This window comes from Capricornis sumatraensis, chromosome X (assembly GCF_032405125.1).
Source record: "Capricornis sumatraensis isolate serow.1 chromosome X, serow.2, whole genome shotgun sequence".
Lineage (NCBI taxonomy): Eukaryota > Metazoa > Chordata > Mammalia > Artiodactyla > Bovidae > Capricornis > Capricornis sumatraensis.
Window position 1 is genome coordinate 79,693,039 of NC_091092.1, and position 25,500 is coordinate 79,718,538.

A 25,500-nucleotide genomic window follows, 5' to 3' on the forward strand; every position below is an offset into this window, starting at 1 on the left:
GGCTTCTCTGTCAGGAGGGGTTCTCCAGGTGAGAATACTGGAGTGTGTTGGCCAATACTCATTGCCATACCCTTCTAGAGGCACTAGCCAAATCCCCTGAAAACCTGCTGCTGCCAGAACCCCTGCGACCCAAGCAGATGCACCAACTCCACACCTGGCCCTCACAGGGGCAATCCAAGCCCTCCAGGGCAGCCTCAGGAGCTAACCCCAGGGACGACCTACATGCAGAGGTGGAAATAAAACCACAATTAAAACCCAGGGGCAGTATGGCTAAAGAAGAAAACCCAAAACCTTTCCACCAGCTGTACAAGCTCTATGGAATATATAAAAGGCCATTGAGAGCTCCCACAAAAGAAAATGTACTAGTTCTGATAGCTGTGGACACTGGAGGTGAGAACACAGAGGAGTAGGACCAGATTAGAATCTGAGCTGCCCCCCACAGCAGGTCCAGAGACCAGCAAAGTGTTGGAGGGCATCCAGCTTTACAACAAATGTTAAAGGGACTTATATAGTCAAGAAATACAAGAGAAGAAAAAAAAATCTACAAAATGAGTTCAGTTCGTTCACTCAGTTGTGCCCAACTCTTTGTGACACCATGGACTGCAGTATGCCAGGCCTCCCTGTTCATCACCAACTCCCAGAGTTTACTCCAAACAAAATTAAGAAAATGGCAATAGGAATATATATACATCAATAATTACTTTAAATATAAATGGTTTAAATGTTCCAACCAAAAGACACAGACTGGGTGAATGGATACAAAAACAAGACCCATATATATGCTGTCTACAAGAAACCCAATTCAGACCTAAAGACACATATAGACTGAAAGTAAGAGGATAGAAAATAATATTCCATACAAAATGGGAAGCAAAAGAAAGCAGGAGTAGCAATCCTCATATCAGACAAAATAGGCCTTAAAATAAAGAAGATTACAAGAGCTAAGGAAGGACACTACATACTGATTAAGGGATCAATCCAAGAGGAAGACATAACAATTGTAAATATCTATGAACCCAACATAGGAGCACCTCAATACATAAGGCAAACACTAACAGACCTAAAAGGAGAAATTGACACTAACACAATAATTGTAGGAGACTTTAACACCCCACTCATACCAATGGAAAGATCATCAAAGCAGAAAAATTAATAAGGAAACACAAGTCTTAAATGATGATATGGAGCTCATTGATATCTTCAGGACATTCAATCAAAAGGCAAAAGAATAGACCTTCTTCTCAAGTGCACATGGAACATTCTCCAGGATAGAGCACATCCTGGGTCACAAATCAAACCTCAGTAAATTTAAGAAAATTGAGATTGTATCAAGCATCTTCTCCAACCACAATGCTATGAGACTAGATACCAATTACAAGAAAAAAACTGTAACAAAATTAGAACTGAAAAAGAAGAGGTTACAACAGACAATTCAGAAATACAAAGGATTATAAGAGACTATCATGAACAACTATATGGACAGATTCTTAGAGTAGTTCAATCTTCCAAGACTGAACCAGGAAGAAATAGAAATTATGAACAACCCAATCACAAGCACTGAAATTCAAGCTGTGATCAAAAATCTCCCAAAAAACAAAAGCTCAGGAGCAGATGGCTTCACAGGAGAATGATATCAAACATTTAGAGAAGAGCTAATGCCTATCCTTCTAAAACTCTTTCCAAAAATTGCAGAGGAAGGAACACTTCCAAACTCATTCTATGAGGCTGCCATCACCTTGATACCCAAACTAGACAAAGACAGCACAAAAAAGAAAACTACAGGCCAATATCACTGATGAACATAGATGCAAAAATCCTCAACAAAATTTTAGCAAACAGAGTTCAGCAACACACTGAAAAGCTCACACACCATGATCAAGTTGGGTTTATTCCAGGAATGCTAGTCTTCTTCAATATACACAAAACAATCAATGCGATACACCATATTAACAAATTGAAAGATAAAAACCATATGATAATCTCAATAGAGGCATAAAAAGCCTTTGACAAAATTTAGCACTCATTTATGCTTAAAACTCTTCCAAAAATGGGCACAGAAGGAACATACTTCAACATAGTAAAGGCCATATATGATAAGCCTATGGCAAACATTATTCTCAGTGGTGAAACACTGAAAGCATTCCCCCTAAGATCAGGAACAAGACAATGGTGTCCACATTCCCCACTATTATTCAACATAGTTCTGGAAGTCTTAGCTACAGAAATCAGAGAAGAAAAAGAAATGAAAGGAATCCAGATCAGTAAAGAAGAAATAAAGCTCTCACTGTTTGCAGATGACATGATACTGTACTTAAAAAACCCTAAAGATACTATAAGAAAATTACTAGAGTTAATCAGTGAATTTAGCAAAGTTGCAGGATACAAAATCAATACACAGAAATCACTCGCATTTCTATATATTAACAATGAAAAATCAGAAAGAGAAATTAAGGAATCAATCCCGTTCACCATTGCAACAAAATGAATTAAATATCTAGGAATAAACCTACCAAAGGAGACAAAAGAACTATACACAGAAAATTATAAGACACTAATGAAAGAAATCAAAGATGACATAAACAGATGGAGAGAGATTCCATGTTCCTGGGTAGGAAGAATCAATATTGTGAAAATGACTATACTCCCAAATGCAATCAACAGATTCAATACGATCCTTATCAATTTACCAATGGCATTTGCCAAAGAACTAGAACAAAAGATTTCACAGTTCATATGGAAACCCAAAAGACCCTGAATACCAAAGCAATCTTGAGAAAGAAGAATGGAGCTGGAGGAATTAACCTTCCTGACTTCAGATTATACTACAAAGCTACAGTCATCAAGACTGTTTAGTACCAGAAGAAAAACAGAAATATAGATCAATGGAACAAGATAGAAAGCCCAGAAATAAACCCATGCACCTATGGGTACCTTATTTTTGACAAAGGAGGCAAAATATACAGAAGGGCAAAGACAGCCTCTTCAATAAATGGTGCTGGGAAAACTGGACAGCTACATGTAAAATAATAAATTAGAACAGTTCCTAATACCATACACAAAGATAAACTCAAAATGGATTAAAGACCTACATGTAAGACCAGAAACTATAAAACTTTTAGAGGAAAACATAGGCAGAACATTCGATGACATAAATCAAAGCAAGATCCTCAATGACACACCTCCTACAGTAACAGTATAAAAACAAAAGTAAACAAGTGGAACCTGATTAAACTGAAAACTTTTTGCACAGCAAAGGAAACTATAAGCAAGGTGAAAAGACAACCCTCACAATGGGAGAAAATAATATCAAATGAAACAACTGACAAAGGATTAATTTCTAAAATAAACAAGCAGCTCATACAACTCAATACCAGAAAAACAAATAACCCAATCAAAAAGTAGGAAAAAGATCTAAACAGGCATTTCTCCAAAGAAGACATATAGATGGCTAACAAACAAATGAAAAGATGTTCAATATTGCTCATAATTAGAGAAATGCAAATCAAAACTACAATGAGATATCACCTCACCCTGGTCAGAATGGCCATCATCAAAAGTTATACAAACAATAAATGATGGAGAAGGTGTGGAGAAAAGGGAACGCTCTTGCACTGTTGGTGGGAATGTAAATTGATACAGCCACTATGGAAGAAGATATGGAGATTCCTTAAAAAACTAGGAAAGAAACCACCATATGACCCAGCAATCCCACTCCTAGGCATATAACCTAAGGAAACCAAAACTGAAAAAGACACACGTATGCCAATGTTCACTGCAGCACTATTAAGCAACCTAAATGTCCATCAACAGATGAAATATCAATAACTTCAGATATGTAGATGACAAACCTGTATGCAAGTCAAGAAGCAACAGTGAGAACCGGGCATGGAACAATGGACTGGTCCAAAATTGGGAAAGGAGTACATCAAGGTTGTATATTGTCACCCTGCTTATTTAACTTATATGCAGAGTACATCACACAAAATGCTGGGCTGGATGAAGCACGAGCTGGAATCAAGGTTGCTGGGATAAATATCTATAATCTCAGATAAGCAGATGACACCAACCTAATAGCAGAAAGGGAGGTAAAACTGAAGAGCTTCTTGATGAAGGTGAAAGGAGAGTGAAAAAGCCGGCTTAAAACTCAACATTCAAAAAAAATAAAGATCATGGCATCCAGTCCCATGACTTCATGGCATATAAAAGGGTAAACAATGGAAACAGTGAACGACGTTATATTCTTGGGCTCCAAAATCATTGTGGACAGTGACTAAAGGCATGAAATTAAAAGAAGCTTGCTCCTTGGAAGAAAAGCTATGACAAACCTAGACAGCAATTAAAAAGCAGAGACATAACTTTTCTGACAAAGGTCTGTCTAGTTAAAGCTTGGTTTGTCCACTAGTCACATATGGATGTGAGAGTTGGATCACAAAGAAGGCTGAGCACCGGAGAATTGACACTTTTGAATTGTGATGTGGAGAAGACTCTTGAGAGTTCCTTAGATTGCAAGGAGATCAAACCAGTCAATCCTAAAGGAAATCAATCCTGAATATTCATTCCAAGGACTGATGCTCAAGCTGAAGCTCCTGTATTTTGGCCAGCTGATGCACAGAACTGACTCATTGGAAAAGACCCTGATGCTGGGAAATATTGAAGCAACAGGAGATGGGGATGACAGGGGATGAGATGGTTGGATGCCATCACCGACTCGATGGACATGACTTTAAGCAAGCTGTGGGAGATGGTGAAGGACAGGGAAGCCTGGCGTGCTCTAGTCCATGGGGTCACAAAGAGGTGGACATGACTGAGTGACTGAACAACAAACCAAAAGGCTTAGTGAGGTTGGTGTTAGCCTTCTCTTACATGTGTAGAGTAAGAAGCCTCAGTGGATTGAGATTTTATTCCTCAATCATTGGGTTTCATTCTCCCCTCTTTTGTGGTTTTAGGTTATGTTCTGTGTTGGAGACTGTGAAATAAAAGAGCTCTGAACTAATCAGGGTATATTGAGAATAATCATATTTTGTTTATGAAACTCTTTTTGTGTATATTTCTCCAAGATGGACAAAAACATATGCAACAAACTATCAATAGCAATAGCAGTTTGTAATATCCAATTTTAAATTCTTTAATTCTTAATTAATTGGTGGGATAAGAAGAAGAGAATTCTTAAGACAAACCTTATTTAAAATAAATACTCCACCTGAATCTTTAAGACCAATTTATATCTATCTAAGTACTTTAGCATGTATTATCTTTTTGATCATCACATTCCTGTGAGATATGCAAGATAGCTTCTTTTCTCAAGTATAAAAGTGGTGATCAGATTATAATATTTGAGGAAAAGTATTCTCACTTATTCTATCCATAACCTGAGAAATATATGGGTTAGTACTATTCTCATTTTATTTTTTTAATGAAACAAGTAAAGTATTTATTAAGAGGGAAAAAAAGTATAGTACATTTGGATAGACAGGTGGGGACTCAGGGATAATCATGATGATGTGATCACTAATCTAGAGCCAGACATCTTGGAATGTGAAGTCAAGTGGGCCTTAGAAAGCATCACTATGAACAAAGCTAGTGGAGGTGATGGAATTCCAGTTGAGCTGTTTCAAATCCTGAAAGATGATGCTGTGAAAGTGCTGCACTCAATATGCCAGCAAGTTTGGAAAACTAAGCAGTGGCCACAGGACTGGAAAAGGTCAGTTTTCATTCCAATTCCAAAGAAAGGCAATGACAAAGAATGCTCAAACTACTGCACAATTGCACTCATCTCACATGCTAGTAAAATAATGCTCAAAATTCTCCAAGCCAGGCTTCAGCAATACGTGAACTCCCTGATGTTCAAGCTGGTTTTAGAAAAGGCAGAGGAACCAGAGATCAAATTGCCGACATCCGCTTGATCATGGAAAAAGCAAGAGCGTTCCAGAAAACCATCTATTTCTGCTTTATTGACTATGCCAAAGCCTTTGACTGTGTGGATCACAATAAACTGTGGAAAATTCTGAAAGAGATGGGAATACCAGACCACTTAACCTACCCCTTGAGAAATCTGTATGCAGGTCAGGAAGCAACAGTTAGAACTGGACATGGAACAACAGACTGGTTCCAAATAGGAAAAGGAGTACGTCAAGGCTGTATAGTGTCACCCTGCTTATTTAACTGATATGCAGAGTACATCATGAGAAACACTGGACTGGAAGAAACACAAGCTGGAATCAAGATTGCCGGGAGAAATCTCAATAACCTCAGATATGCAGATGACACCACCCTTATGGCAGAAAGTGAAGAGGAGCTAAAAAGCCTCTTGATGAAAGTGAAAGAGGAGAGTGAAAAAGTTGGCTTAAAGCTCAACATTCAGAAAACAAAGATCATGGCATCTGGTCCCATCACTTCATGGGAAATAGATGGGGAAACAGTGGAAACAGTGTCAGACTTTATTTTTTTTTAGCTCCAAAATCACTGCAGATGGTGACTGCAGCCATGAAATTAAAAGACACTTACTCCTTGGAAGAAAAGTTATGACCAACCTAGATAGCATATTGAAAAGCAGAGACATTACTTTGCCAACAAAGGTCTGTCTAGTCAAAGCTATGGTTTTTCCTGTGGTCATGTATGGATGTGAGAGTTGGACTGTGAAGAAGGCTGAGTGCCGAAGAATTGATGCATTTGAACTGTGGCGTTGGAGAAGACTCTTGAGGGTCCATTGGACTTCAAGGAGATTCAACCAGTCCATTCTGAAGGAGATCAACCCTGGGATTTCCTTGGAAGGAATGATGCTAAAGCTGAAGCTCCAGTACTTTGGACACCTCATGTGAAGAGTTGACTCATTGGAAAAGACTCTGATGCTGGGAGAGATTGGGGGCAGGAGGAGAAGGGGACGACAGAGGATGAGATGGCTGGATGGCATCACGGACTCGATGGACGTGAGTCTGAGTGAACTCCGGGAGATGGTGATGGACAGGGAGGCCTGGTGTGCTGCGATTCATGGGGTCGCAAAGAGTTGGACACAACTGACCGACTGAACTAAACTGAACTGGAGTCAGAGAGAGAGGGTTACTAAGTCGTGCCCTGGGGGCAGTTTGAATTACTTTTAAGGGTTATTTCTTCTGGCTTTTCTTTGGCCAATCATTTTGATTTGCCTGGTTCACAGTCCATATTTGGTATAATCTCAGAATCCTCCCATGTGTGCACACACATCTCTTAGCTAAGATGGATTTTACAGAAAAGGCAGCTGGGTAAAACATTCTTTGACATTGCTTCCCCTTTGACTTGCAAGGAGGCTTTTCTGCACATGTGTGGTCAGGGAGGTCTCCTGACTTCAACAATGAGAAATATGTGGTCTGGGCAGGGCTCAGCCTTCTGCCTTAATTGTCTTGATATTCTTGTCTTGGGGTTTCAGTCCATAGAGAATGAATCTCCAATTGTTGTATCTGGGTTGGGGGGCCATCTGCCTCTTGCCTCAAATCCCCCGAGAGATGTAAACCCCAAAAACTTTATTGGGAAGATGAAAGGGGAAGGTCTGGTCTTCTGTAATTTTTTGAGGCTGACAATGGACTTGTAGACCCTACCTAGCTGGAGTCATGGAGTTCTCACACTGTCTCATTAAAGGGGCCCCAGGGTGACTTCTGCTGTTGTTTTTGCAACATCTGCTATGGAGAGTGGCTGGTGTCCCTGCATCACCACTGTCCTGTGATGCCCTAGAGAAAAGAAACTAAAAATTAGATTAGAGGAGGGGAAAGTTATAAGAAAATAGAAACCTCCAATTGCTATGTCCTATGATGGACTTGGGGTAAAAACAAATCCAGCATTGTGTCAAGTGAGTGGAGGGAGCAAAAGTTTATGCAATGCAAACCACAGAGTTGTCTGTCCTTCGTGTAGATAAGGGAGATAGTACTATTCTCATTTGATACTAATAATTACAAATTACTGAGAACCTGTAAGTGCCAGAATTGAGTTAGGCATTTTACTTTATCTTTAATTCTCGTAATACTAAAAGGAAGTACCATTACTATACTTAGGTCATGAGAAAACTTACGCTAAGAGAGGATATATGACTTGGCCAAGGCCACAAAGCTGGAAGTAATTTTAAATTTTAAATCAGGTCTATGTGGCTTTAAATTCTATGCTCTTTCCTTACCCCAAGCTATTTGAGAGAGAAACCAAAAGTCTGGAAGGTTGTTTATTGATATCAACAGAGTTTTTCTTTCTTGTATGTATTATTTCTTCCAGGGACCCAGAGCTTGACTGTACTAAATTTGAGTTTTGTGATAGCTTATGGATTTTGCATACTATGCTGTTGGGTTGGAGAGAACAAATTATATTCAAACTGCTGAACTGAAATTTGAAAACAACCTCTGAAATAAAATATTTGTACCACAAATATACTCTTCTCCTTTAAATAGGTGATAATGTAAACCTACGCTTTTAAAGAGCTTGGCGGTGACTTATAAAGATAATGTGCTACACAAATTAATGACCTCATGACTCAGGTAAGAAATATTTTGTTTCTTTTGAACAAAATAGAGATTTAAATACGTGACATGTAATATAAAATTTAATCGTTGGAAGCATGTAATTCATACTTCAAAATTTGATCTTTTCAGCGTAGTTTTTTTTTTTTTAAGAGTACTGAAGTATGTCTGAAATTTGAGGAGACAATCAAAATGCTGTATTTACAATATCTGAATATACTCTCAGGAGATATCATGAAGTTATCAGGAAAAACACATTCTTTTTCCATTTCCTTTTTAAGAAATCATATTTCTAAACAGATTAGAATCAAAACATAGCAAATTAACAAGTCAATCTTCCTGCTCTTCTGTCACAGTATAAGATAATGATGTGCCGAGTTTCATCTATAAAGATGACACTACTAACTTTCTGGCAGCAGGCCAAGTCCATGAGTTGTTTTGCTACAGGGAGAATATTTGCACAAAGCCATCTTTCCCCCAGTAAACCATTTGACAAATAGCACAGATTGGTTAGATCCCCCTCATTAGGGTATATAGAAACACTGAGAGGTTAGACCCTAAACAACTGAACTAATGCACCACATTACTAGGTTCATTAAAGGGATGCATACAGGAAGAAGTGGTAAAATGCAGGCAAGATTCATAAGCTCACACCAAAGCATCCCTCTTACTTCCCCATCTCAAAAATAGCTTTTTCTATATTTCTGAACATGTTAATGACATAGGATCTGTCTTCTAATTCAGTTTGGAGTCCTCAACAAGAGAGAAGGTATGGTTAATCACTGTTTCTAAATTACCCTGTGGGTCTAAATGGTGTTACTCTGCACCAGAGAGATGAGTAAGAAGAAGATCAAGAAAATTAAGTTAAGAATCATTGTACATGGTTCCTGTTTGTAAACAAAGAAGAATTACATTTGCCATGTTAATATTTATTTGCCAAGTGTTTGGAGAGTAGGGGAGAGATGTAGTGAGATGGGGAAAGATGCCAAGAGAATTTGCGATTAAAATACTATTGATCAAATGCTTGAGTGAGCATTTGAAAGCCCTGAGGTGGTTCTGGGCTTGAGTCAGACTTTCTCTGCCCAAAGGTTCTGGCTTCCTCTCAGTACTTCCTTTAAGTCTCCTATATTACATATCAGGATTCCTAAACCAAGAAGAGAGTCAAAAAACCTAGGGGATTAGCTAGGCTTTGCACTTGCTATTCCCTTTGTCAGAAATGTATCTTCTACTTTTCTTCATCGAAGTCCCATTCATCCTCCAAAATCTAATTCAAATGTCAACTTATTCATTCAAATTCACATGCCTAGTATGTGCTAGCTATTTCCTTGGAGATATACTTAATATTTGACTGGCCTTTCTGTGGTTCTTTCCTCTGTGCTTCCACTGCAATCTTATCATACTTCCATATAAGTACTTACCACCTCTGGGAAGTACTTATAAGATTCTCTCTTATGCATTTACAGAACTAAGGAACCTTATCTTACCCATTTTTTGTATCTCTGGATCTAATATAATACAGTGCCTTGTCCACAGTAGAGTAGATGGTTAATAAATCTCTAGCTATTCTCCCACTCCCTTTCATTTATATTTTCTATTTTCTACCTACGCATATGACTTGATTCTCAGTCTTTCTGTCCCTATTACTTTACTCAAACTGCTCTGACCATACTTGTTACTGAATTCAATGGATGGACGAGACACACTTCTTCTATTGGACTTGCTAAATTGGTAAAATATATGCTTAGAGCTGCTCTCAGCTATTTCTGCCACCTTATAGGGAGAAACTGCCTGAAGAGAGAGGCTAACACAAAGGGAAGCAGAATTGAGAAAGTCCTGATGACATATTTTTTTTTTTTTTGGTTGCACTGGATCCTTGTTACTGGGCATAGGCTTTCTCTAGTTGCAGTGAGTGGGGGGCTACTCTTCATTTGTGTGCATGGGCTTCTCCTCATGGAGGCTTCTCTTGTTGTGAAGCACAGGCTCTAGGCACAGGGGTTTCAGTAGTTGCAGCACACAGGCTAAGTTGCGGCACACAGGTTAGCTGACTCATGGCATGTGGAATCTTCCTGGACCAGGGATCGAATCTGTGTTCCTTGCATTGGCAGGAGGATTCCTATCCACTGTACCACCAGGAAAGTCCCTTATGACATTATTTGAGCCTCAAGAGTCAGCCAGGTTTTCAGCCAGCTTTGTCAGAGACTTTACAGTTAGAAATAAGCCAATAAAATCCTTGTTGTTGATGTTGCTTAGTCACTAAGTCATGTCTGACTCTTGTGACCCCATGGACTGTAGCCCATCAGGCTCCTCCATCCATGGGTTTTCCCAGGCAAGAAATACTGGAGTGGGTTGCCATGCTCTTCTTCAAGGAATCTTCCCGACCCAGGGATTGAATCTGCGTCTCTTGCACTGCCAGTTGAATTCTTTACCACTGAGCCACCAGGGAAGCCCCAGTAAACCCTATACCCTCTTAAAAACAAAACAAAACAAACCTTAATCCCATTTAGGTCAGCTATCTCTCACTTATAACTGAGAAACTCCTAACATAGTTAATCATCTCCATATCTATATTTCCAGTCCAGATATTTTTCCTGGGCTTCAGATACATATATCCAACTATTTATAGGTTTTCTCCTCTTGAATTTCCCATAGATACCTGTCTAAAACTACACATCTTCACACTCTGATAATTTTTGCAGTAAACAGTACATCACCTTTCCAGAAACCTTGACGGTTTCCTTGGCTCCTCTCCCCACCCCCCAACCCCCGTTACATTACCAAGTCTTTTGCTCTTTACTTCTCAATATTATACTAATATAATCTTTGAAGATTAAAAAAAAAAAAATATATATATATATATTGGATTGCACAACAAGTATGATGTAGGCACAAAGTGAGCAGCATCTAATGACTGATGAGAGTATGAGGTCAGGAGGAAATTAGATAAGAAGTGCTAAAAATTAATAAGAGACTTTGTCCTTCAACAGACGGAAAAACTATTTTGTTTCAAAACAGTATAAAGACTTTAAAGAAGATCCGTAGCAAAGAATCTGGTGGCCAGATCCAGATAAAGTGGTTTGGGAGAGAGGAGGAAGCTGCCTTCTTTATGAGAAAACTTGGAAAGTCAGATGTAGAGTTAAACTTTAAAAGCCACTGGACTGTAAAAGCCTCTGGGGAGAGGAAGGGAAGACCATGCCCACGACAGAAGGTGATATTGTTCTTACCACCTCTCTTCTCGCTTCTGTAGCAATCAGGGAATATGAAAAATTTTGTGGTACTGGGTGTGGTTCAGAGGAAGAATTGAAGGTGGAAAGATCTACATACATCACAGAATAAGATAATGAGAGGAAGGTGACCTTGATTCTTAGTTCTCAGTTTATATATAGGTTTCCCTGGTAGAAGAGCTGGTAAAGAATCCGCCTGCAATGCAGGAGACCCTGATTTGATTCCAAGGTCAGGAAGATCCCCCAGAGAAGGGATAGGCTACCCATTCCTGTATTCTTGGGCTTCTCTGGTGGCTCAGCTAGTAAAGAATCTGCCTGCAATACAGGAGACCTGGGTTTGATCCCTGGATTGCGAAGATCCCCTGGGGAAGGGAAAGGCTATCCACTCCAGTATTCTGAGCTGGAGAATTCCATGTAAGAGTCAGACATGGCTGAGTGACTTTCGCTTTCCAAAGACTTCCAGGAAACTGGCGAAAAACAGATGTCAATAATGGGTGACTCTTACTTCATGGACCACATTTCCTAGGTTCAAACTTGGTCATTAATTATATATAAAATATCTGCTCTAGAGAACAGCCCCACTGGTTCAGTTCTCAGTTGAAGGGCTCAAAGCTGTTGCCACCTCCATTGACTAGAAACACGTGTGAGTGTGTGTGTGTGTGTGTATTCAGTTGCTCAGTTGTTACTGACTCTTCATGACCCTTTGGACTATAGCCCACCAGGCTCCTCTGTCCATGGGGTTTTTCAGGCAAGAATGCTGGAGTGGGTTGCTATTTCCCCCTCCAGAGGATCTTTCCAACCCAGTGTTTAAATCTGTGTCTCCTGCATTGCAGGGGGATTTCTTACCCCTGAGCCTTCAGTGATGCTCAAGAAACACCCTACTTACCTTATTTCTGACTTTTGTCTTTATTACAGGTTGTTGTTCTGAGCTCTTTTTCAGTCTTCATCCAGCTTTACCTCTTCTTGTCCCAAGTGACAAACTCTTGGCCCCATTGCATTAATTGCTCATGCCATCTAGAACTGCTTCCATCGTTGTAACATTTTTACACTGACACATGTCAGCTTTAAAAAATCTCATTTTCACTTTCATAAAGTCATATTGCTTTGTAACCCCCTAGAACATATATCTTTGGAAGATTCTGTCAGACATGTGCTGTCTTTGAATCTAGATGGCTTTACAATAGCCCAGAGCTATGCGTTCTACAAACTCATATGCCAAAGAGGTATCATTCTATCAATTGACAGAAAGATATTAAAATAGATCAGTTCAAAGACCCTGCCCAGGAACTAGCTCAACATTTTGTTATGCCCCACAAAATGCATTGCTAGTTAACATGAAACTGCTTCACATTCAATACAGATGGTTTTCATGCCAAATCATAACTTAGCTAATGGGGCAATCAACATCATTGATTTATATTACAAACACCAACAACTTGCTAGATACTAGACTGGATTTGGGGGCTTTACAAAGAGAAATGAATCTCTGTAGTCGAGGAACGAACAGATGAATTCTAGAGGTCTGGTGGTGGTGGTTTAGTTGCTAAGTTGTGTCTGACTCTTATGACCCCATCAACTGTAGTCTTCCAGGCTCCTCTGTTCATGGGATTCTCTAGGCAAGAATACTGGAGTTGGTTGTCATTTCCTTTTCCAGGGGGATCTTCCTGACCCAAGGATTGAACCTGGGTCTCCTGCATTGCAGGCAGATTCTTTACTGACTGTGCTACGAGGGAAGCCCCAGAGGCATGGTAACTGATACCAATGAAGACATAATTATCACTGGATTTAACATATCATGTAAGTGCTACCATGGCACAATACTCTGTCAATTTCAAGAATAGGACTGAATCCTCTTGATGGTCTTAGTAGATATAGGATGTCCCTAGGAGACATGAGGTCTTTATGAGGGTGATCTTGAGAGGTCCAAATGCCATCATGGCTCTCAGATACACAAAAGGCTCTCAGATACACTGAAAGGACTAAAGGTATCTGGGGTTGGAGGAGGCAGGATCTTTGTATAGGCAGATTAGGTAGGTTAGGCTGGGAAAATCTTCTGCAACCTTGATTCTATGGATCATATATGAGATGGTGAAGCATACCTGAAAAAGTAGTTTTTAGAATGGTATAGTCAGATATATGATAAAGGATCACCCAAGCAGACCTACCATCTGCTCCTTCACTGCTTTTGCTTCTTTTATTGCGGCGAACACGCCTACTTTCCTCTTCAGAGTATGACTTTTCTTTAGGGATGAAGAAATTCACAAGGGCCATCTGAAAAATAACGAGTAGATAAGTTAAAGGTTGAGCCAGTCAACTATTTTTGTTGTGGTTTAGTCACTAAGTCATATCCAACTCTTTTGCGACCCATGGACTGCAGCCCACCAGGCTCCTCTGTCCATGGAATTTTCCTGGCAAGAATACTGGAATGGGTTACCATTTCCTTCTCCAGGGGCTCTTCCCAACAGGATCAAATACATGTCTCCTGCATTGGCAGGTAAATTCTTTACCACTGAGCCACCAGGGAAGCCCCAGTCAACAATAGCCAACAGAGAAAACTGGCTTTCTGTAGACAGTCTGCCTTCACTTTAAATTCAGAGTGTCTAAGATGAATAGATAAAGATGTGGTACATATATATATATAGAGAGAGATAGATAGATAGATAGATATGGAATGGAATATACAATGGAGTATTAGTTATAAAAAAGAATGAAACATTGCCACTTGCAGAAACAAGGATGGACCTACAGATTATCATATTAAATGAAGTAAGACAAAGACAAAATCATCTGATATTGCTAATATGTGGAATCTTAAAAACAGATACAAATGAGCTTATTTACAAAGCAGAACTAGAACCACAGATATAGAAAACAAACTTATGGTTAAGAAAGGGGAAAGAGGGGGAGAGATAAATTAGGAGTTTGGGATTAATGTATATTCACTACTATATATAGAATAGATAACAACAAGCACCTACTGTATAGCACAATGAGCTATAAATATTTTGTAATAACGTTTAAGTGAAAAACCTTGAAATATATATATATATTCATCTGAACAACTGTGCTGTACATCTGAAACTAACACAACATTGTAAACCAACTATACTTCCAAAAAAAAATTCAGAGTGTCTAAAGCTCACCCTCCCTCCCACTGTACAAATTTTCATTTTTGATACCATTATTATTTTAATAATGTAGGCATAAAATTTTGGTTAATATCTTCTGCCCCTCTACCATCTGCACCAAATATCTAATGGGTAATCCTTCAGTCCTACCTGTCAGTATAGTTCTAGGGTTCAGAGATCCCAGTCATAGATTTCCAATTTCCCTCACATACTACTGATGTCTTCCCAGAACTAGACTTCAGCTTGTTACTCCTTCTTGGACCGCATTATTATACAGCCATTACTTTTCCACATTCCTATCTATGCTGAACTTTTGGGTTCTTCCCAGAATGGTGTGCATCCAATTATGATAAGATGGTATCGTTTATGTTAACACTCTTCTGGGAGTTAGTAATGACAAAGTGCACAATTATTTTTTCCCTTTCTTACTCCAATAGAACTTCTATAGAACTTGTGGTCTATAAGATTCATTTCAGTACTTGGTCCTCTACTGTCTTATGATGATCTCTCATAATAGTACAATGTATTTCATATGTGAATGGGCCTGGTATCACTAATGATAATCACAGTGTAAATATATACTTGACTGAATTAATCATAATTTTTCAGCATGAGTGCTTATTTGTGGCTAAAGAAAATGTGCTTGAGGAAAACAGTGGACCAAGTATTACAAAATAGGATTGAAAGTGATTCCAAACCCGACTCTACCACTTATAGTTGTGTAAATTTGGGCAAGGTCCTTAAGTTTTAATTTCCTCATTTATAAATAGGGGCAATAATTGTACTTTGTTCATTAAGTAGTTATTGTGTTAGTAAGTACACAGCATCTAATATGCATTTAATAAATGAGATATATAATTATAATTGAAATTAATATTAAAATAGACTTGTTAGATAGTCTAGAGGCTAAAAGGAAGAAATGAATTTATATTTTCATCCTAGTATTGGTTAAAAAAACAAACAATTCCAGAATAACCTCATTTCTGCTGTATCTTTGATTAATTGGAAAAAAGATGGGTAGAACTCAAGAAAGCCTTAACATTCTACACAAACTTTAGAGGAAGCATGTGATTTACTGTTTACATAGACAAACTGCAGCCAATAGCCTTAATATACAAGATTAGTGTTTTGCAGAATATATACATGTATTAAATACATAATTGATACATGAATGTACAGGCAATCTCCAACTTGCCTTAGGGTTTATTTAAAAATATTTAGGTTGAATCATATGAAATTGCCATTTCTGTATGTCAAAAATGGTTAAATATTAGCAATTTCACACAGTTCAACTGAGAAGTGTTTTTGTCACTTCTTTCTTGTTGTTCAGTCACTAAGTTGTGTCCAACTCTTTGCAACCTCATGAACTGCAGCATGACAGGCTTCCCTGTGCTTCACTGTCTCCTGGAGTTTGCTCAAACTCACGTCCATTGAGTCAGTGATGCCATCCAATCATCTCATCCTCTATTGCCCCCTTCTCACTTGTCTGGAATGTAAAATGCATTTTCTCATAGAATCAACATAATAAAGTCTGGCTAGGTTTCCAGATAAAGCCCAAATAAAGTTACTTAACCCACAACATAAATCAGTTCAGTTCAGTTCAGTTCAGTAGCTCAGTTGTGTCTGACTCTTTGCGGCTATGGTCTGCAGCACACCATGCCTCCTTGTCCATCACCAACTCCCTGGAGTTTACTCAAACTCATGTCCATTGAGTCGGTGATGCCAACATAAATAACTTATCACAATAATAATGATATAATCCCAAACTGCTATTTACACTAAAATCTCAATTATTTTAGTGTAGAACAAGTAATTCTAGATAGAAGAGTGTTCTTAATAACTTGTGCTGAAGTGCTGAAACTCCAACTATTTTGACTACAACATGATTTAACTCTGTGTTTACTGAGTATGTAGAAAACTATTTGCCTGTACATTAAATGGCACCAGCCCACTATGGTTTTAAGTGTTTGTTTGTTTGTTTGTTTTAAATTACAATTACATTACAGAGTGATACATGCTTTGTTAAGTAAAGAGGAGCATAAAGTTCTCTGTATCTAATACAGACTGGGAGTGGACAAGGCTTCTTGCAGGAGGTGCTACTTCTATGAATCCTGTAGGATGTTGAGAATTTAGTGAGGAATGGGAAAATGAAAAGGAATTCCAGGCAAAAGGACCATTATGCTTCAAGGTTCAGAGGAAAGAGAGAGAAAAGCTATTTTTGGAAATAAAAGTACCTTAAAATAAGTGGTAGGAGGTGGGAAGGAATGGTAAGGAATGAGGCAAGAGATATTAAACAAAGACCAGATTATGCTAAAGAATTAAAATTTTATCCTATAGCAAGGAGATCCTTCGAATAATTTTTCCTTTTACATATTTTGTTCTTTTATGAAAGTTTTACCTATAATTTATATACAATTAAAGGGCTTCCGGGGTGGGGCTAGTGGTAAAGAACCTGCCTCCCAATGCAGGAGACCAAGAGATGTGGGTTCAATCCCTGGGTTGGGAATACCCCCTAGAGAAGAAAATCGCAGCACACTCCAGTATTCGTGCCTGAAAAATTCCATGGACAGAGGAGCCTGGCGGGCTACAGTCCATGGGGCTTCAGAGTCAGACATGACTGAGTGGCCGAGCACACAAACATACAATACAGTGCACATATTTTAAGCATATAGTCTGAAAAATACACACACTTGTAACCACCATTGAGATCAAGATGTGGAACATTTCCGTCACCCCAGAATTTCCCCTTGTGGCCCTTCCAATCATTCTTCAGTGCTACCCCAAATCCAGGAACCACTGTTCTGATTCTATCGCATACCTTAGTTTTTCCCATTCTAGCAGTTTAGATAAATGGAATCATACAACATGATTATATGATTTTGTGTTGTTTCTTTCTCTCAGCAAAATGTCTGTGAGACTCATCCACATTATTGAATATTGGTAGTTCATTCCTTTTTCTTCCTGAGTAGTACTTAATTGTATGGATATACTATAGCTTTTTAACGCATCTGCCTTTTGAGGGACATTTTGGTTATTTCCAGTATGGGGATATTATGAATAAAGCTGATATGAGTATGAGTCTTTGTAGGGCATATGTTTTCATTTTTCTTGGGTCAACACCTAAGGGTGGAACCTTAGGGATATATGGTAAGTATTTACTATAAGGAACTATCAAACTATTTTCCAGGGATTGTACCATTGTATTAATATATTCCCACTGGCAATGTATGAGAGTTCCAGTGTTCTGCATCTTCACTATGCTTGATAATATCAATTTTTAATTGTAGCCATGCTTGTGGATGCAAAGGGATTTTTCACTGTGGTTGGGTTTTGAATTCTTAACTTCTTATTAATGCTTTTTTTGGTCTCTTACCTTGCTGTCAACTATCAGATTTCACTCCACCTAGTGGTAACATCTTTTCCAGTCTCTTCAAATTTGCTGCTTATAATCTTCTATAGGCTTGTCACCTCATTAAAACTAATTAAAATCATGTAAAAACAGAGTAAACAGGCAGGCAGTGTGTTTTTGAATGGTTTTTGCATAAAGTAAGATGCATATTCTCTGGTGGCTTAGAAGTCATTTGTTTACTGCTTATTTCTGGCTGTGGTCTGGATAAGTGAATCTGTCAGACAACTGAGTTTTACATAGGTATGTTATTACAGTATAATGCTATTTCTAGGGGAAAGGGATTTTGAAGCACAAATGGAGAACCTTCCCACCATCACCAGCCAGAATTCTAGAATTTTCTTTATACTCTTTGTGTTCCCTCATGGGTTCAGCTCCTATGAGGATTCTGGCAGGGTCTTCAATCAGCTTCTTATGTCCTGATGGCAGCAGTGGGAGAATGTGATCACATATTAATTGTTTCAAAGGGTCTGATGGGAGCCCGTGAGAACTGAGGCTCCCAGAGAAGGAGAGCTGAGGGAGAAACCAGCTCCTACAGATAGCAGAAACAACTCCAGTTTCCACGGGTAGTAGGAGTAGCTTAAAGTCCCTACAGAGAGGCTGTTGGCACTTGGGGCTGGTGCACTGGGATGACCCAGAGGGATGGTACGGGGAGGGAGGTGAGAGGGGAGTTCAGGATTTGGGAACGCATGTATACCTGTGGCGGATTCATGTTGATGTATGGCAAAACCAATACAATATTGTAAAGTAAAAAAATAAATAAATAAATAAAATGAGGAAAAGAAAAAAAAAAAAGTCAAGTGTTCAATAGATGGGGACTGCCTGTATATGAAAATGCTTTGAACAGAACATAGTTTCCATTTTCTCAATAAAAGCAACACAGAACAATGGTTAGACTGAAAGAGGATTCCTATTCACAGTGACCTTATTTGAGTCTCAATTAGAGGTAAGAGGGAAAACCATCCTCTGTGTAGTATAATGGTAAAGACAAAAATCAGTGGCTGCTCATACAACGTCTAGAATTCTAGCTTGAGTTTTGCATTCATTAGGATGGTCTCCAGAGGCAAGTTGTAGAATATGAACAAAACAGTCTTCTCTCTTCAAATATTTCTTTACTGTTGCACAAGGGAGGAGGCATCAGGAATGTTGGCCACAGCCAGGCAATTTGTTCAAGGGGAAAAAATCTAATTCTTTACACTTTATTAACTGATTACACCCTTGTTTCCTATGGTAAACTACATGTTAAACAGCACCTGCAGTTGACAGGGATCTCAGCTGGAAAAAATTCGTTAATGCTGAGACATGAGGGATAAATTCATTATTGCTAGTGACTCTCCAGATATTGCTATGAACACTTTTTCTCTAGTATCTCAACCCTCAAAATTATTGGGTACCTTTTTATTTTTTTACCAATATTGACATAGAATAAATTTGATTCATTTTATACTTCATGGCAATGTATGTGATTGTATTAATAGTTTACTGATTCATAGGAAATTACTCATATGCTTCTTGAGGGCAGAGACCTCATTTTGTCCATTTTGGTAACCCTATTGCCTAGCTCTGGACCTGGCACATAGTAGGCCCCTAATAAGTATCTCTCTGTCAAAAGAATAATAGAACTATCGGTAATCCATTCTATAAAGCCAGCATTTTATTTGACATGAATGAGACCACATTTCTTAAGATCAACCATGGTAAGGTAGACTAAGGACACATTATACTACTGGCAGTTAGCAAACCAAATGGATCTTAAGAGTGAGAGAGAAGAAACAAGGACACTCAACATTGATCACAGCATCCCATGGGAGCTGCAACCAGCAGGGTCAGGGTAGAGGTAGCAGTCATCAGTCCAAATGCCAAAGGAAATTGGCACCCTGGACACCTCTGATGTGAGTGCTGGGGACTATCCACTTTTTAAAAAATATATATGATAATGACTGAAATTATGTAGTAAATTAAACATGGAAATTAAAGAGAACCAAAATTTTTCACATAGAGCTAAAAGCAGTTACTGAATTCTGCTCTCAAGGCAGTTTGACTTAAAAATCACTGCCCCATAATGCAAGTGACTACAAAGTAGAAAATAAAAAAGAATAGTATCTTTATTTGAGGAGATTACCATAGTGTGGCAATTGCAAGAAATTATACTATAGACCAGCTCAGTCTCTGCCTTTTCTTACCTCCTATTTTGGGGCTCTAGAGATCATTTACAGATAAGGCAATGGCACCCCACTCCGGTACTGCTGCCTGGAAAACCCCATGGATGGAGGAGCCTGGTAGGCTGCAGTCCACGGGGTTGCTAAGAGTTGGACAGGACTGAGCGACTTCACTTTCACTTTTCACTTTCATGCATTGGAGAAGGAAATGGCAACTCACTCCAGGGTTCTTGCCTGGAGAATCCCAGGGACAGAGGAGCCTGGTGGGCTGCCGTCTATGAGGTCGCACAGAGTCAGACATGACTGAAGCTACTTAATAGCAGCATGAGCAGCAGATATCATTTAAGACATCAAATAATGCCAAATATTTTTAATATGAAAATTTCTTCTCTTCTATTGGTAGTAAACTTCTAAAAGGTTACTTGTAGGTTTTGAACCTGTGTGGTCTTGTCCTTTGGTTAAGGGGAAATCTGTTTAAGATGCGTATTATAGGGAAAGGTGAGTTATTTTAAATACACACCTACTAACACAAAGGGGGAAAATAGATTTCTCCTCTGATCATGTTTCCTAGGTTTGGCCCTATTCCTACCATCCAGAACAGAACTGAAGAACAATTATGGAACTGATTCTCATAAATGGACAATGAAAGTTGTCTGTAGCTTTTTATGACTTTGAAATTCATACCTACCAAAGATGGCACATTTACCTTGCTGAATGATTTTACTGTTGGAGTCATGTTTAATGTGAAATGGCAGGAGAGGTCCACCCCTACTGAGATTCTGGAAGTCAGCTGGTCTAAGAGCATTGAAACAATGCTCACAGCTGACATGTGCAGAGAGGCAATGACAGAATACCCAAGCATCTTCAGTATGGTGAGCTTTATGGCATAACCATAAGCAGAAGGGGAATAAGAAATACTCTAAAGGATACACTTAAGCATAGTTTCAAATAACATGACATAGTTGTGGGCTGCTTGGGAAAATAGCAACCGTGACCAGCTTGGAATGCAATAGTACAGAATTTGGAAACTTTCTGAGCAAAGGCTCTTTTTTAGCTGACCGCAAGTTGAACACAGAAATACAGACACTGACAGGCTCTACAAATAGCAGTTGCAGCCACAAATAAAAAAAAAAAAAAAACAGTGTATATGTGTGTCATATAGAAAGAAAAGACTTTTGGTTGAAGATTTAGTCTCTGATCCCTAGAAGTATGGGTGAAGTTGGTAGTGACAACTTTGAATAAAAAGAAGGGCAGCAAAATATGTTAGACATGATTGCCTTCTCTTGGGAGAATCTGCTCATGTAATAAATAATTTCCCATACCCTAAAGTAAAAGACACTTTGACACTTTGATAAGGAGAAAGACATATACTTCTTTTAATACCTGGAAATCACTTAAGGGTACCATTTGTGAATAGAATCACTTTATATATCAGAATGTATCTGTAGAACTTATAAGTGCCAGGATAAAACCATCTCAGCCAATACTGATCTTGGTATTCAGAAAATATTAGCTTAAATACATTCTCTTAATTATGAATTCTTAAGTGGTTTTTGACAATTTTATAATAATGTTGCAGTTTATCTTTACAAAGCTGGAGTAATGCAGGTTAGAGGGGCATTATGACCGAAAGGAGATTGCCTATGCAAGTTTAAACAAGGATTTTTTCCTTGTCCAAAATTTCACTATGAAATCCCTTCTGGTTCCCAGTGGAGACCTAAATCTCATAAACTACTTCTAAATCATGTTGTCTACAGTAACATTCAAGATCAAGAAAGGTAAGAGTGAGGTAGCTAGTGAAAAGAGAGTTGCAACAGTCTGAACTTGAAGGGGAGGGGAATAGGACTTAGGTAAGAAGCAAATTATGAAACAGATTGCTATCGATTCTAAGAGGGCAAAACCATTCAAAACACTGTAGAAAAATTAAGCAGTGAGAAGGATTTTAAGAAAAGATGAGTCTTGAAAGTGAAAGTGTTAGTTGCTCAGTTGTGCAACCCCATGGACTGTAGTCCACTAGGCTCCTCTGTCCATGAGATTCTCCAGGCAAGAATACTGGAGTTAAGTTGCCATTCCCTTCATACCCACGGGGATGGATGGATACCAAGGATGTGAACATAGATATGTGGCCAGTGGGGCTTCCCTAGTGGCTCAGACAGTAAAGAATCCACCTATAATGTGGGAGACCTGGGTTCAATCCCTGGTTTGAGAAGATTCCCTGGAGGAGGGCATGGCGACCCACTCCAGTATTCTTGCCTGGAGAATCCCCATGGAGAGAGGAGTCTTGTGGGCTACAGTTTGTGAGGTTGCAAAGAGTTGGACACAACTGAGTGACTAAGCACACACCCACATGTGTGTGGACCATCAGTCTAGGACTGGCTCACAGAAATGTGAGTATAGAAAGTGAATCTCAAAGGGAAAGGTCAGGCAGGATAGGGTGTAAGTACTGCAAAATTGAATTCAATACAAGTATCTTATGAGCAGGGAGGTAATCATGGTGATAAAATCAGCAGAGACTCAAACTGCAATAAATACCTGTGAGGCACAAACCTGAGTGTTGAGGGGAAAAGGAAAGGACTGGGATACAAACCCAGAACTTTAACACTTACACTACAATCATAAAGGGCAGAAAAGGACTGGTAATAAAGCTGCAAGACCAGGAAGACTGTTGCACTGTGAGATTAATCAAATATTGTAATTTTGTCCTTAGATAACTTGTCATTTTAGTGTCTCTTGTATCTAAGTGTGCCCAGGGCCTCACTTGAAGTAAATACAGAACAACTGGTCATCTGACATTAGGCAGACCAATACTGTTTCAGTAGCTATAGAACAGAGAAAAGACAATTTTTCACAGACATGGCTGTTGATTAGGATTCACCATTAGGGTGTTTCTATGGAAATCTTTTCCCAGAGAAAAATTCCTGACTCTTGCTTATGATCAGAACAGTGAGTAAAGGAAGTCTCATGCTGAGTATTGTCTCATAAATCTTTTCTTTAATATTTCAACAGAGGTACTCAAAAAGAAAGTAGGATAAAATAAAAACAAATGAAATGACGAATAGCAAAATATTCATTAAAGTCAGTTCTATGCATATCCATTGTTTGATTGTTAGTTTAGGGACTAAAGTCATCTTTCCCTGGAGCAATGGAGAATTAGATTTCTTTGCTGTCTACTGATCTCTTTCACCAAGCTTTAACCCCAATGAATTCTCTAATTTCTATTAATGAGTAAACAATATAGGTTTGCTCAATTTATTGCTCCTAGTTACAAGTATCCCTTACAAATCATTAAAAGCTTATAAAGTTTAAAATTTGACAAGCATATGGACATCTGGATCAAGGTGGCTGACTGACCAAACAATTTTAGCTCCACTTTTTATTATTAAGTAAGTTTTTAAAAAAGATCTAATGGAAAGACTAAGAGAGGAAATTAGCAGTAAAGAGATTTCAGTATGTTTCTGAAAGACAGAAAGTGGATAGGGTCAAGAACGGCTGAGAAAGAAACAGAGAGGGCTTACAGCCTAGAGGATGCTGGTCTGCTCCTGTAGGACCCCAGAGAAGTTTGAAACTTGGAAATGCCAAGTAAGGGAGAGGATGAGAATAGAATGTGAAAAATTCACTGAAAGCCTGTGTATTGAATAATCATCTCCTGCTCCAGAGTATAGACACCCTAGTATTCAGGCATTTATTCTCAAGGCCCAAACAAACAAACCCAAAACATTATCCTCTAAAAAGACTGTAATCTAAGAACAATCTGAAGTACCTACTATGGGCATTAATGCCCCAGAGGAAAGAAATCCACATTTAGGCATTTAGAGGTCCCCCACAGCATAATGGCTCTTTGCACATGGGTGGGACTTACAGGCCTCATATTTGGGGTATCCAGCCACTTTTCTCAACCCCTATATACATTGTTTCAGAACATCAAAGATAAAAAAAAAGATCCTGAAAACTCTCAGAGATGAAAAACATTAATAGTTAAAATAAGAATTAGAATAGATTGGTTAACTCATCAGCAATATTAGGTGTTAGAGAAAACAATGGAGAAATGCCTTCAGAGTTCTTAGTAAAACTTATTTTGAACCTATTGTTTTATTTTTATCCAACTATAAATTAAGTTTGATGGTTAAAAAAAAATATCCAGATTGCAAAGATTCATATTTCACCTCTCACCCCTATCTTAGAAAGTTCCTTAGGAATATACTCCAGCAAAATGATAAAGAAATATGAGTAAAGAAAGAGAGACATGTGGGATTCTGTAAAGGGTGAACACAAAACTAGAGACTAATAAAAGTTAAGTCCCAGGATGACAGATACACAACAGGTCTAAGAAGCATTCAGTCAGAATGGAAGGAAGGAGGGTTCCAGGAAGAATCCTGAAAATAAGAGAAGGGTGCTCAAGATTCTACTCACCTTTAAGGAATTAGAGAAACTGTGGATACTGCAGATAATATGAGGAAAAAATACAGGCAATTAGAAAATTCAGAAAAAAAAACACATATAGACTAGGAAATGTTAAATCTCTCATAATCCTTGACAAAAGAGAGGAAATTTTTAAATAGCCACAAGAGTATAAACACTGAATACTGATTTTCGACTTTCACAAATAACCAATTACAAAAGCACAGGCTAACTTAATTATAGAGATACTTAATTATAGATAAAACACAAAACATAAATGTGATACCCAAATGACAAGAGGTACTAGGTAGAAGAGATGAGAGATAAAGGGAAGAACTAGTGGCTTCATCTTACAAAAAAGAGTTATGAGATACTGCCCAGATTATGGAAGAAGAAATAAAGGCCTAAGTATACTTCTCTAATAAACAGAGAGACTAAAAGGCATGATAACCACATTAGGATGAGAGGTAGAATAATTGAGGTAAAGATTCATCACAGTAGAAAATTAATTAAGTCTAAAAGATAAATCAAGTAATAGCAGTATCTATGGAAACAATCACAGAAGAACTAGAGAAAGAGTTATTAGAGTTAAAAGTAGTTAAAAGTAATAATCTCAGAGGATTAGAACTGGGAGTAGAGAGGGTTAGAACCAGGAAATATTGTTTACATTATAATCCTTTATGTACATAGTTCATATTTTTAAAAACCACATGC

General features: G+C 38.4%; 1 protein-coding gene across 4 annotated transcripts in view; it reads right to left on the minus strand.

Moving 5' to 3' along the window:
• Positions 1–25,500, minus strand: part of EDA (ectodysplasin A) — a 344,750-nt gene that overhangs the window by 80,194 nt on the left and 239,056 nt on the right. For all 4 annotated transcript variants that reach the window (XM_068962824.1, XM_068962823.1, XM_068962822.1 and 1 more), the window contains exon 2: positions 13,861–13,966. In XM_068962824.1, the coding sequence (XP_068818925.1) occupies positions 13,861–13,966 (106 nt within the window). The remainder of the gene's footprint in view (positions 1–13,860; positions 13,967–25,500) is intronic.